Source organism: Marmota monax, unplaced genomic scaffold (genome assembly GCF_021218885.2).
Source record: "Marmota monax isolate L192 unplaced genomic scaffold, Marmota_monax_Labrador192_F-V1.1 WCK01_AAM20220418_F8-fsc00776, whole genome shotgun sequence".
Taxonomy (NCBI): domain Eukaryota; kingdom Metazoa; phylum Chordata; class Mammalia; order Rodentia; family Sciuridae; genus Marmota; species Marmota monax.
This window is the reverse complement of record NW_026692771.1, coordinates 52726-66884: the sequence shown is the minus strand read 5'-3', so window position 1 is coordinate 66884 and position 14159 is coordinate 52726. Positions and strand designations below refer to the sequence as shown.

Below are 14159 nucleotides of genomic sequence, written 5' to 3'. Positions count from 1 at the left end.
CCATTTAAACACACTCTTCACCTGCTCTAGCTTTTTGTTATTCTGGTGAGTTTCCGTTACCTGTGGGAATCTCTTTGGTTTGTGCTACTTCCTGAATGTTTTCATCCTCCCCCAAACACCTGCTATTGGAAACTGAGTCCCCAGTGTGACCAGCTGGGAGGCGGAGCCTCTGGGAGTGCACAGGATGACCCTGTGGCCCTACAGAGAGGGCTAGGGAGTGGCTCTCACCCTCCCGCCTCTCCAGCCTTCACGTCCCGAGGACACAGCGCTGGCACCTTGACCTGGACCCCTGGCCCCCAGAACCGTGTGGGTTACCAGGCAGCCTGTGGCACTGCCGCAGCAGCACAGAAGACACCGCAGTCGGTTTAGCATTTTTCTTATACTGTGGTCATTTGATGTCGAATGGCTTTGGCTTCTCATTGTTCCCCATGTTCAAGGCACCTGCAGGGAATCTTTGTGAATCTAATTAGAGGAGGGGACTCCTCTGAGGAGAGGGGTATGGGTCTGTGCCAATTCTGTTTTATGACTCTGGGGCTCGCTCCTATTCTTGAGGAGGAACTGCTTACCAGACTGTCCAGCTGCTTCCTAGAGGCCAGTGGACCTTGTCTTCAAGGTTACATTGTTTTGGGGGGTGGGGATGATAGTGGGGATTGAACTTAGGGATGCTCTACCAGGGACCTACACCCCAGTTCTCTTGGACTTTTTAATTTTGGGACAGGGCGTTGCTAAGTTGCTGAGGCTGACCTCAAACTTGCCATTCTCCTGCCTCAGCCTCCCGAGTTGCTGGGATTATGGCCGTGGACCACCACACCTGGCTCACGCTCACACTAGTTCTCATTGCTCTTCTGCCCCTGTGTTACTCCACTTGGCTCCCACCAGCAAGGTGGCTGGGACTGCTGGCAACGGCGACACACCATGGGTGACACTACCCTGCACATTTGCTGGGGATGCGAAGGACACAAGGACGTGAGTGACCTTCAGCCAGCCCACGGCCATGGCTGTGCTTACACTGAGCACCCTGAAGTATGTGGTAACAGCTCCCGCTGGACAAGGGTGCAGAAAGGGTTCTGCTATGACTGTGCCAAGCTCAGCACTCATGAAAGCCAACGCAAAGCTCTAGACACCACTTCTGCTTTGACTAGCCGAGTCCTCTGCCACTGATCCCAGTGTCTTGTGTTCTCTGGCACTCCATGAAACAGGAGCTGGGTTATCTGCCGGCTACCCAGTAGGGTAAAACCTCAGCCCCTGCATAGCATGAGGGTCCTCAATTATTTTCTTCTTGGTAATACCTAGCATTTCAGGCACTATAACTTGATTATTAACAAATTTATTATTTGCATGGTATATTACAAAAGATCATTTTCCAAAGACTTATCCAATAACGCTATAAAAACAAAAGCCCCCCTACTTCCTGTGAGTTCATCTGTGGGGCATGTCCAAGTCCAGTGATAATTTCACTGTCTGTCTTAAGTACCAACAATACCAAATCCAGGGCTCGGCGCCATGCCTCCATCTTTGGTGTGACAATGTCATAAACTCTTGGAACCTGCTCCAGTTTATCTGAAAAATCTGCATTAAAAATTCCACTATTTAGTTTACTATATTCATTTAAAATGTAAGCCAACGGTGAGCCAGAGGCTGTAGCATTTTGTACATGATGCTCGATGAACGTGCGGGCTGCAAGCGCTGATGGGCAAGTGGCTGAGTTACACATGAGTGCCGAGAGGTATCTGTGCCACCCGCCTGCCAGGCATTTAAGCACAGCTGGCCTGTATGCTGGCAGGGAGGAGACCAGCCAGCAGGAAGTGTTAGGAAGCCACCCCAGACTGGGGTGGTCGCCTTTGTTCAGAGACTGCTCAGCAAGAATTTGAAGATGACTCAGACACAAAAATTCAACTGCTCCACCTCCAAGGAAGACCTTTTCCTCTTCTAGAGCATAATGCAAACGATATGCACAGGTCCAGAACCTGTCTTCTTTGGCTTGCATCTGTGCAGGGACTGAGTGAGTGAGCACCGCTGTGATCAGATTAATTCCTTCTGTTTTTAACAAGATTGGCATTCCGCTGCTCCTGCCTACAACCTCCAAGGGAGTTCTCCAGAAGGTCACGGAGACGCCACTGCCCACACAGTCTGCATTCACTTGGGAAACGTAGGTCACTGGCACTGCTCCCACAGCCTCAGCGAAAGCCTGCATCACGCTGCTGCCCACAGATCCCACCACCAGCCGCTTACTGTGCCCACACTTTTCAGTCAAGGATTCAGATACATTTCCCTGCACCAGGATGAGGTTCACGTTGAACTGGGTCAACACCTGTAATACATAATTCGTCCACAGTTCTTCTGAGCTGTCTCCTTGAAGTTCCATGCTATCTAGTACTGTTTTAGTATTGGTGGACTCATTAAATCCCAGGTGGTGGTAACTCTCTACAAGGTCACCCTCAATGAGAACTACCCGGAGAGGCTGATTCTCTAATCCCTTGATCAGGGTTATACTAGCTATTGGTACAACAGTGACATACCCTGAACAAACACAAGACAAATTTTCGGGCAAGCCTGGGAGACAGCAAGTGAAGACTCTAGAAATATCAAACATAAATGGCACTGTACAGTTGCCTTGTTGCACACATGCCTTCTGATACTGCAGTTGTACTGCTGCTTCTACCAACTTCATGGTGCCAAGATCTCCATGGCTCAAACCCACTGCCAACTCTACCAAATCACAACATCTGTAAGTTTTGGGAGTCGCTGCGCTGTACTGTTCTAGAAATCCATCTGGTTTGCTTATCCAGAGACTGTTATCGGTCCTGTTAAAATGCCTACTGAGGATCAGTACTGACTTTCTAGAGCAGGTGTCTGTGTGCAGACTGCTCTTCAGACCTTGTGATGCCTCTTTACCTGCTTCGACCTTTACTGGAAGGTTGAAGAATTCTGGCAGTTTAACAGGTCTCCCAGAAAGACTGTAAACGGTCAATAGTTGAGAGGCAGCATGTTTGAAATCATGCTCTTTGGGTATCCCACCAGCACCTGAAGGGGCTTGTAGGAAAGGACAGGAACCAACATGAGGTGTTTCAAGTCCAGAAATGGTCCTTGAGTTGTGCACATGGTCAAATACGTTGTGGACTGGGACTTGAAGGAAAGCTACCTCTTCCCTGCAAGAGTCCAAGCCTTCTGACATCACTGCAGCGATTATGGAAACAGGAACACCCAGATGGAGGCACTCTTCAGCAGCCCTGCTCCACGCACCGACGAGAAACAAGAGAGTGCTGGTGCCAGTCCTATAGGTGTTGTTTTGTGCTTGAACTGCCTCATGGAGAAGCTGCCCCACTGTGCTGGTCAAATCCAAACTTTCAAGGAGTCTTACTGTTGAGCTGATCAACACACTTTCATGACAGTCCCCACCTGTAACAAATTTGGATGATTTCACTGGGCCCAGGAACGTTCTTCCTGTTTCTGCAAATGAGGACAGTTGTTGAAGTCCCACATGTCGTCTTTTGTTTATTACCCTGCAGGCCATCACAAGTCATCATCTGCAAATAAAATAAAAACTTGGAAACTTATTCAGTGTGATTCATCATTATGAATGCATACAGAGAAGAAAAATAAGATATGGTCCCTGCCTTTGAAGTACACATGGTTTCCATTAAATGTGGTCAGTGCAATGTGCAGTAAAATACTAATGACAAAGGTACAAAGACATGGCGGTGGCCACACCATTCAAGACGCAACACACACTGTGTGCAGAAGGCAGCAATCCCCAGAGCAAGCCCTGAAGGACTACCTGAGCGAGTCAGCTAGGTGGAGGAGGAAGGAGGTGGGAGGTGGCAGTAAAGTACACACACAGACCAACCCGTGGTGCTGGGGTAAGACTGGTTATCCTGAGCCATGGTGCTGTGGGCGCATACCGAGTACAGGGGGACCTCAGGAGACCAGCCTCCTGCAGAGGACAGAACCTGGATCAAGAAGGGCATAACATACTATGCCGAGAAGCCTAGCCTTGCTCCTGCAGTGGAGGCCACTGAAGAGAGCTCCCCAGCTCACTGTGGCTCAGCAGTAGATTGATAATAAGCATGAACCCCTGGGTTTAATCCCCAGTATCCCAACAGAAAGAGAAACAACTAGACATAGTGTTTGAAAGTTTGTACTACTACTTATTTTACTTTCCCGAGTCAGGGTCTGGCTAAGTTGCCCAGGCTGGCCTTAAACTTGTGATCCTGCTTCAGTCTCCGAGTCCCTGGGATTACAGGTGTGTACCACTGGCCGTCTCCTGAAAGCTTGTATATGTATGTCTAGATCTCTGGGCTTGAACTCAGCTCACTGCTTACTAGCTGGGTGGCCTTCAGCAACTTAAACATTTAACTACTCTGGCCCTCAGTGTGCATATCTGAAAATGGAGCTAATCACAGCATCCACTTTGTGGGGTCATTAAGACAGTACAATGCTCCAGAGGTCTAGAGTCCTGTTCAAGGAGCCTTGACGGGGATGTTCTGGACATGTTAGCACTGTGGTAACAGATTCAGAGGACTGACTGGCTGCATGTAGAGAGGAGGTGGAGAGGCCAATTAAGAATTTTCTGTAATTACCTTGGTGAGAAATGTGGAAGAGAGATGGAGGGAGGAAATGGATTTGATCAAGGATTACATTATAAAGGAAAATAAGTGCTATTTAAATGGAGGCTCAAGAGCAAGCTCAGGAGGCTGAGGCAGGAGGACTGCAAGTTCAAAGCTAGCCTCAGCAATTTAATTAGGTTCTAAGCAACATAGCAAGACCATCTCTATTTAAAATATTAAAAAGAGCTGGGGATGTGGCTCCGTGATTAGGTGTCCCTGGGTTTAATCCATAGCATGCATGCAAGCGCGCACACACGCGCACACACACACACACACACACAAGCAAGCAACTAACTCCACATAATACTTTGGAATCTGCACCCAAAATTAATAGGAAGTTACAAGGGAAGGACTTTAGTCCTATAAATAGAACTCCTGGAGTGCCCCCTAACTGAAAAGCCATCTATAAAACTGATGCCTTGGGAGGCATGATCCCTGGCGACTCAGCAGGGAAGCCGAGATCAGAGAAAATACAAACTTGCCCTTTGCTCTAAGAATCCATGATTTTTTTGAATAGTACTTCTTAATCACAATCTTTTAAATCTCAAACACTGAAAAGCAAACAACTCAGACTTTTGCTTTTCCTCCCACGCTGTCTCTGCACCCCACCTGGCCCCCCGCACTGCACCACCCCTGGAGAGTGCCCTGAGAGGGGCTCCAGGGCAGCAGGCGCTGAGCCCAGAAGCAGCTGGCGGCGTCCCAGGACTCGGAGGGAAGCTGGAACAGCCTGACAGACTCTCTGCGTTCAGTTTCAAGGCCTCTTTTGTGAATTTTCAATTCTATATAACAAAAATTTATGATATGGTCAGCACTATTCCTAGATAGCACCATAATACGTCAGAACAGCCCCAGGTTGAGGTTGATGGCTCCAACCTCAACCCTCCCAAGACTGTCATGTTCTCCGACCCACAGTGTGGTGAGGTTCTGCCGCACCACATCCGCCTTTTACCTCCTACTCCGTAACATCAACTCTCTACTTGCCTGTTTTGAATTCTACTTGTCAATTATTACAGTTGCTCCCTTGTACAAATATCCTTAAATTCAGCTCATCTGGATGAAGTCCAGCCCCAGCCACTCCGTGCTTGCCCCAGTGTAGCTGAAACACACACACAACCACGCTCACTGGTGTCATTTGAGGTTCATTGCCCCAAACCTCAAGTGGCCTTAAAACCGCCTCACAATATATTTCCCTAGTCCATTTATCTTTTCTTCTTTTAATAATTATTACTTTCTCTTATCTAAGAAAGGTTTTTTTCCTAACTCTCAGAAGAAAACTCATTTTTCTGTATTTCTTCTGAAAGCTTTATTGTTTTAAATTGATCTAAAATTCATTTAACATAAACTGAACCATTTTAAAGTGTACCACTGGCATTTACAGTGGCCTTCAGTACATTTGCAATGCTGTATAACTATTAGTTTCATCATCCCTAAAGAAGCCCTAGGGCTATGAAGCAGTCTCTGCCCCATTCCCTCCCAGACCTGGCAGTCACCACCCTGCTTTCAGTCTTTCAGCACTATCATTCTTGATACCTTACATAAACGGCATCATAAAACACCGATTCTCACTTGGCCTGTTTCTGAGGCTCATCCACACTGCAGTATGGACCAGGGCTTCATTCCTCTTTCATGGCTGAGCGACCTGCCTTCGGACAATCGCACTTAGCATATCCTCATTTCCATGGATGCACATATGAGTTCCTTCCATCTGCTGGCCATTGTGAATTATGCTGCTATGGACTTCCATGTACAGTGTGGACCTGAACAACTGTTTCCAATTCTTTACCCTAGGAGGGAACCTGAAGGGACTTTCTTTAAGGAACCACCACAGTGTTTTCCACAGCAGAACACTCACACCAGCCACGCACAAGGTATTGGTTTCCTGGGCTGCCCTACCAGATATCACAGAGCACCAGAGGCTCAAAACTACACACCCATGCTCTTACGGTTCTGGAGACAGAATCCAAAATCCAGGCACTGGCAGGGCAGTGAGTCTCTCACCCCCCAGGGAAGATTCTTTCCTTGCCTCTTCCAGCTTCTAGTTACTCCTGGTAACTTAATCTCTGTTTCAAATGGCCTTTCTACAATCATGAACCAGTTGGTGGGCCTAGGGCCTAGCCTAATCCAGTATAACCTCAGCTTCAGTGATCTCCCTCATTTCAAAAAACACCACATTCTGAAATTCTGGAAGGACATGAAGTGTGTGTGTGTGTACTGTTCAATCAACAGGACACTCAACAATACTTTTTTTTTTTTTTTTTGGTAAAATTAAAGACATCCCACTGATGTGGAGTGATCTCACTGTGCTTCTGACCTGCACTTTCCTAATGATGATGGGCATCTTTTCATGTGCTTGTTGGCATTTGTACTGAGGATTGAACACAGGGGCACTCTACCATGGAGCATTTCTCCCAGTTCTTTTTAGTCTTTACCTTGAGACAGGATCTCATTAAGTTGCCCACGCTGGCCTTGAACTTGCCATCCTCCAGCCTCAGCCTCCTGAGAGCAGTGGAATTTCCAGGAGCGCAGCACTGCATCCAGCTTCCATTTGTAAATCTTAATGGAGAAATGTTTTTTCAAGTATTTCACCCATTTAAGAAGCGCTGCTGATTTTCTTGTGTTGAGCTGCAAGTGCACGCTGGGTACTAGACCCTTATCAAACAACAGCAAGTGCCAATCAGGGTCCTGCACGCAGGGATCCAACTGTGGACACAAAAACGTGGGGAAAAAACCTGCACCTGCAGCTGACAAGTTCTTGTCACTTTCCTTCAAAATGCCTCATAACAACTGTTCATGTGGCATTTACATTTTATTAGGAAGTAATAAGTAATCCCAGAGGAGAGTTAAAGTATATGGGAAGATGTAAAAGTAACTGGCAAACCTGTGGACTTGGGTATTCACAGGGGAGTCCTGGAACCAGTCAACCAAGGACGTGAAAGACCACTGTATACAATTTGCAAACACACTCCCGTTTGCGGAAAACAAATGCAGTGATTTCTACATTGTTGAGGACATGCACAAGTTTTTAGTTTTGATGCAGTCCACTTTTTTTGTTTCTGTTGCTCATGTTCTTGGTGCCATATCATTCCACTGCCACATCCAAGATCATTCATATTTAACCAAACATCATCTTTAAATTATAAATTCATCCCTTAACAGTGTTGATCAATTTGGGGTTAACTTTTGTATATGGTATAAGCAGAGGTCCAATTTCATTTTTTGTGTGGTACTGGGGATTGAGCTCAGGGGCACTTGACCACTGAGCCACCTCCCCAGCCCTAGTCTGTATTTTATTTAGAGACAGGGTCTCACTGAGTTGCTCAGTGCCTTGCTTTTGCTGAAGGTGCCTTTGAATTCGTGATCCCCCTGCCTCTGCCTCCCAAGCTGCCAGGATTACAAGCGTGCACCACCAAGCCCAGCCCAACTTCATGTTTTGCATGTAGATATCCAACTGTTCAGCACCATTGGTTGAAGAGAGTCTTCTCTCAACTGAGTGGCCTTTGCATTTTTGTCAAATACCAACTGGCCATAGGTACATGGGTTTATTTTTGGTTTCTCAATCAATTCCACTGCCCCTGTGTTCACTTGGTGCCAGCACCATACTGTTGTGACAACACAGCTTTGCAGTACATTTTGATGTCAGGAACCCGGGCTGCAAACTTTTTCTTTACATTTATGTTTATAATTCATCTTAAACTGATTTTTGTAAATTACTGGAAACATTGGCTCCTTTTTCCTCATGAATATCCAGGTGCTTCAAAATAAACTGTTGAAAGGAATAGCTTAAAAAGACTGTTTTTGTTTGTTTGTTTTGCTTTTCATTTCTAACACATGTTGAGAGTTCACCGGGTGTGAGGCACTTACCAGGCCTATGTCACGTGGCCCTCACAGCAGCAGTGTGAGGTGGTACTGCCATCAGCCTCCTGGTGATGCGGAAAGGAGGCGTGATAATCAACACACACGACCTCGTGACTAGTAAGTAAAGGGCTATGGACTAGAACCCAGGTTTGTTCAAGCTACCAACTGCCTCACGATGCTGCCCTCGGGCTGCATTCTCTACCCACGGTCTCCATTCCTCAGGCCTCTGCCTTCTTCCAAGCCTGGTTAACACTCTTATCAGGCATAGGCCCATGTCTTTTTAAGATGTCTGCTTACGGTCTCCTTTCTGTACTGTCTGAACCACAAGGATATTAATGCACAAATGGAAAAATTCATGAGCTATTCCAAACTTAGTTGGTATGGAATTTATATGAAAAAAACCTTCCCAAAGAAGGCATACAATTAAAAAAACTAGTCTACATGCAAAATATCACATACAACTGCTATGAAAATAAATATTTACAAAAGACCTGTTTCAGCATCTTGAAGAACCTACTCCAACTTTGAGTAGTAATCTAAAAACAAAAACAAAAACAAATCAGTCTAAGGTTTCTAACTTTGGATGACCTTCTTAATTATTACTTTAAAGAAGCTGCAAGGGCCTACCATAAACACAAAAAAAGAGACTGAAAACAAGAATTCCTCACCTTCTAAGAGGCTGGGCATACAAAGGCAAAGACAGTGAAGGTGATGGGGGACAGGACCTCTGGCACCTTCCTGCCTCCTCCCTGAGTGACAGACCAGCAGAGTCGCCTCTGTTTATCCAGGATTTTGAAATCAGAAGGCATTTTCTTTTCACAAGGTCATGTCTAGTTTTGTCCGAGGTACTCAGCTCAACACTAAGACGCGTTTCTCAGGAGCGGCCTGGGGACAATCAGCCTTTCATCATAAAAATCAACAGTTTCCTCATCTCCAGTCTATTCCCAACACAGAGTCTAATCCTATCAACCCACTGTTTAAAAGCCTCTCAGAAAGTCGTGGACCTTTGTCTGACATAGGACTCCCTTCACTGATGGTGGGAATCTTGCAAAGCCTCCCCAGCTCACTGATACGAGAGTCCCAGTGCTCACAAGCCCCAGGAACATGCACTTCTTCCCTTTCCCTTCTGACTCCACCTCACTCTGCTTTGGCCTCCATCCTGTTCCTGGAACATGCAAAGCCTGCTCTCCACCTTAGGGTTTCTATTCTAGTTGTTCTCCCTTTCTGGAATACTCCTTCTCCAAGAACTCTACTGTTTCACCACCTTTAAATATTTTCTCAAATTTCCTTTTCAGTACAGCCCACCCTGAGCATCCTATTAATAACACAAACTCTTCTCCCTCTACACCCTGGATACTCTTAGTAGCATACAGTTTACTTATCATTTATGAACCCTGTTAGAATATAATTTCCAGGAGAGCAATTTAGTCATGGAAGTATCTCAAGTACCTACAGCATTGTTGTATACTTTACTGCAGGCACTCAAAAATTATTTGGTAAATGATTTTCACATTTGTTATCCCAAATTTGAGTACACACCTGAAACAAGAGAAAACAGATATCACTGTTTAGTATTCCTCCAACATGAATATAACTTTCAACTACCTTTGGAGTTGACTGATTCCTATTTGGCACTGCCTTAGTTGGAACCCTTTAATTTCTTTTAAAGAGGCTTCAGAATCATTCTGAAAAACTAAAAATAGAATTGGGTAAATTGGGTATTCCACTGCCAATAACTATTTATCTTGGAAAATAAAGTCTTCTTAACATTGTGCTGTAAAGTCTACACTCAGACTTTTTAAGACCCATCTCCCACCCTTCCTTGAAAGCCACATGATTGTGCCATACCACGTACCTTACTTTGTACATACTACACTTTGATTTCAACAGCCTATCCTCTTTATACCTCCTTGAATGCTCTATGGCTCTATGACCCAAGGCAAATGCCACATTTTGGATACAGCTTTCTCCAGTGCTGGAGGAGGAGTCCCTCCTTTCTGTGCTCCCAAGCACAGCCCCTGTGTTTATGTCTTGTCTATCTCAACCACTAATCTGGGGACCCTTGGTTTTATTCATCTTTTACACTCCACATGCAATTCCTTTCAAACTCAGTAGCTGACAGGCTGACATGTAAAGCAATAAATCTGGTAGATATATAAGATATAATAAATCTGGTAGATATAAGAAATCTAGTTATCACTAGGAATGTCTATAGTGCAACCGGATTAGTGGCAGCCCTTTTTCAAGACTGAGTACATTCTAATCAAGACCTAGAACTGCAATCTGAGCCCTACCATTTAAAAAAAGAAAACAAAACATCTTAACTCCACGTTCCCAAACAGAAGCGTAAATCGCAGAGTGATGCAAAAACAGGTCACCCACTGTTCAACCTTCTCCTTACCGTCAGATCAGACCCGATGCAGCCGAGCCTGAAGCCGGGGTCAGGCTGAGGCCCGCTGGACCACGTTCCTTCCTGGTCTCAGAAGCCCCGCTAACGCAGTGCTCCAAGAAGCACTCGGCTCCAGCTGGGCGACCTGCGGTGGCTAAACCGCACCCTCGCCCCGGCCTCAGCTGGTTCTCCGCCGGGGCCGCAGAGGCCCTGCTGGGCGCGGGCCACCGTCGTCCTCTCACCCGGCCCTCGCGGCCAGCGGCCTCGGAAGGCGCAGGTTCTCCCCGCGCCCGACCTGAAGAGCCCCACAGACCTGGGATTCACGCCGGCAGCCAAAGCCGGAAACGCCCCCGCCCCGTCCGCGCTCGGGAATTTCCGTTTCACGGCGGAGAAGGCGGGGCACGCCACGTTATTGGTGTAGAATCGGGAGGGGGGGGCTTGAGGACTCCCTTTCCGACCATTGGATGGAGTGTCCGTCCATCAGTACGCAGCCCGGTGGGCGGGGCTCGCGGGGCGAAGGTGGCCCTAGCAACGCGGGTGGAGCGGGTGGAGCGGGCGGGGCGGAGGGCGGGGCGACATGGTGAGTGGGTCCCGGGAAGGAGGGGAGCTTGGGCCTGTGAGGTGGAGCCTCTGCTTCCCTCGGTGCTCCGCAGGAGTCGCCGAGGCGTCCTTCCTGTGGCTCGCTCTGGGCGGCCCGCAATCCCTCCCTTCGGCCGCCGCGCCGCCGCCGCTGGAGGCAAGGGCGTGAGCTGCCCCTGGAGCCGTGAGGCCCGCTCGGCGGCTGCAGCTACGTGAGGCCGAGGCTTCCGAACAGTGCGGGCCCAGGGCTCCTGGGTTCAGAGCTGGAGGCTAGGGCCCCGGCGCGGCCGCCGGCCGAGGCTAGCCCGAGGCCCCGCTTGCCGGCAGAAAACCGCACCTCGCCGGAAGAGGACGCCGCCCAGGCGGCGCGGACACTGCCAGTTGGCGCACCGTCGCCGTCCGGCCTCTGCAGTAGTATTTCGCCTGGGCCGCGTGGCCGTTCGCCCCTCCACCGCTGTACACGGCAGCACGGGGAGGAGACGGGAGCGGCTCTTGTTCCGTGGGGCGGCCCCCCACCCCGTGCTAGGAAACGGGCCTACGTGAAGGTCACTCCTCCTCGGCGAGTGCCCCTCGGATACCCCGCGGGGGGACAGTCGCACCACCGCCACTGCCCGTTCCACCATCTCTCCTTTGCTCCTTCCCCTCTCAAAAGGCACTAATTTTAAGGAAAAAAAATCTAAGTGATAAAAAAGAACCAGGCTTTCCACCAAGTTCTTAATAACCCAAAGCACAAATTTAGTGAGGGGCAACTTTATAATAGCAGGAAGTAGGGTCCTTCAATAAGTTCATTTATCAGATTCAACTATGCGTCCATTATTCTAGGCATGTAGTTTGTCTTTCACCCACGTGTGTATTTATTGCAGGCGTCTGACCAACACACAAGTTCAGAGAAAAGAGCAGCAAAAACTGAAGTGAATGAAATGCAAAAGCAAGAAATTAAAGAGGCCTTTGACTTATTTGATGCTGATGGCTCTGGGACCATAGATGTGAAAGAACTGAAGGTCCTGAAATAATTTCCAATTCCAACACATTTCAAATTCCATGTTTGTGGGATCAGACTTTAACGGTAGTCTTCAGGAAGCTTGAGAGTGTTAACAAACAATATCTTGTTAACATTTAAATCATGTTCTATACGTGAGCAAGCCAAGCCCCGGTGTACAGTATACTGTAGCACAGCTGGGTTGAAACCTGGGACTGCTGACCTCATTTCTAGGTTAATGCTCAGTCCCTGTTAAAAAAGAGAAGCCTGGGCTGGAGTTGTGGCTCAGTGGTAGAGGGCTTGTCTAGCCTGTGAGAGGCACTGGGTTTGAGACTCAGCACAGCATACATTTATTAAATGAATAAAGGTCCATCAACATCTAAAAAAATTTTTAAAAAGAGAAGCTGTTGATTAATGAATATTTAATCAGAATGATATCTTGGCATATTAAAATTTTTTTCTTCCTATTCTAGATTGCATTGCGGGCCTTAGGATTTGAGCCAAAGAAAGAAGAACTTAAACAAATGATAGCTGAAATGGACAAAGAAGGAATTGGCACCATTAGTTTTGAAAATTTTTTTTGCCATTATAAGTGTAAAAATGGTATAGTCATGATATTGTTTTTTTCAGAGAAACACAAACAGTAGCTTTCCAAATTTGAGGGAGGGCTGAAACAGGTTTCATAGAAGAATTTGGGTCTAGAAGTTTCAGATTGGGTGGGACACAGATAAACAGAAATTGCAAGATTAAAACATTCTCAGATTGGTAATGGAGACTGTTGTGGAGAATGGGGTTTGTCGGGAAATAATGAGGACATATGTCAGCATGGACAGAATGGAGCTAGAATTTAAAAACTTGCACTTGGCAAGCATGTTGAGGGCCTGTATTTGCAGGCCTTGTTCTGCAGAGCCTTGAAGGAGCTCTGCGGAGCCTATGTCTTTGGAATGGACCTGAGTGATGAGGGCCAGTATAGGGTGCATTTTCCTGCCTCACTGTGTTCTGCTCCTCAGTTCCTTGAGGGCAAGTGTGAGGGCATTGGGTGGTTAACAGTGCAGCAATCAGCTCAGCTCAGCTGCCCAGTATACTGGAGCGCTAGTGCTCAGAGGCCTGAGAAGATCTGTCTTTAGAATATTTATTTATTCTAGCAGTATAATCAAAGACAAGTGCCAGTTATTTCATATTTTTAAAGGGTGAGAAAGATGAAAAAGAAGAAATATTGAAGGCTTTCAAATTATTTGATGATGATGATACTGGGAGGATAACACTAAGTAATATCAGGAGAGCCGCCAAGGAGCTCGGGGAGAATTTAACAGATGATGAACTGCAGGTAAATCTTGCTTGTTTTTATAATTTATGTGTAATTACAACTTTTGTATAAAATGTTATATTCTAACTTTAGTTGTACATTAAAAGTAAAATTTGATTTCGAGCATGTACTTGAACATTCATTTCTGTCATTCATTTTAGTAGATTTTATATATCATTTTTTGTTTTGTTTTATAGGAAATGCTTGATGAAGCTGATTATGATGGGGATGGAGAAATAAATGAGGAAGAATTTTTGAAAATGATGAAGAAGACCGCTTTTTAATACTGTTCTTTTCTGTCCCATTTGTTATATGATTCAATAATGTAAGATCTGAATGGATTCATTTTCAATTTTTAGTTTGTCCACACAGATTGGTCTCTTGGTGTCTGTGTGAAAAGTTGTGTTTCTACCAATATTGTTATATTTGCCATACAAAGAAACA

At 46.5% G+C, this 14159-nt stretch overlaps 1 protein-coding gene and 1 long non-coding RNA gene across 30 annotated transcripts in view; one reads left to right on the top strand and one right to left on the bottom strand.

Annotated features, from left to right (window-relative positions):
* Bbs12 (Bardet-Biedl syndrome 12) overlaps nt 1-11247 on the bottom strand; it is a 53578-nt gene extending 42331 nt beyond the window's left edge. For 10 of the 29 annotated variants that reach the window (XR_009226982.1, XR_009226985.1, XR_009226983.1 and 7 more), the window contains exons 1-3: nt 10864-11246; nt 9131-10001; nt 7037-8998 (exon numbers count right to left, since the gene is read on the bottom strand). Coding sequence is in view for 17 of the 29 variants with exons in the window: in XM_058580114.1 (XP_058436097.1) it covers nt 1385-3514 (2130 nt within the window). In the remaining 12 variants the exon portion in view is untranslated. The other 19 variants (XM_058580114.1, XM_058580115.1, XM_046447098.2 and 16 more) reach the window with 19 other exon arrangements.
* Nucleotides 11248-11453: 206 nt separating this feature from the next.
* Nucleotides 11454-13726, top strand: LOC124094399 (uncharacterized). The gene is made up of 3 exons (XR_006852224.2): nt 11454-12431; nt 12883-13012; nt 13599-13726. It is a non-coding gene; the product is annotated as an uncharacterized LOC124094399 (long non-coding RNA).
* The last annotated feature ends 433 nt before the right edge of the window (nt 13727-14159 follow it).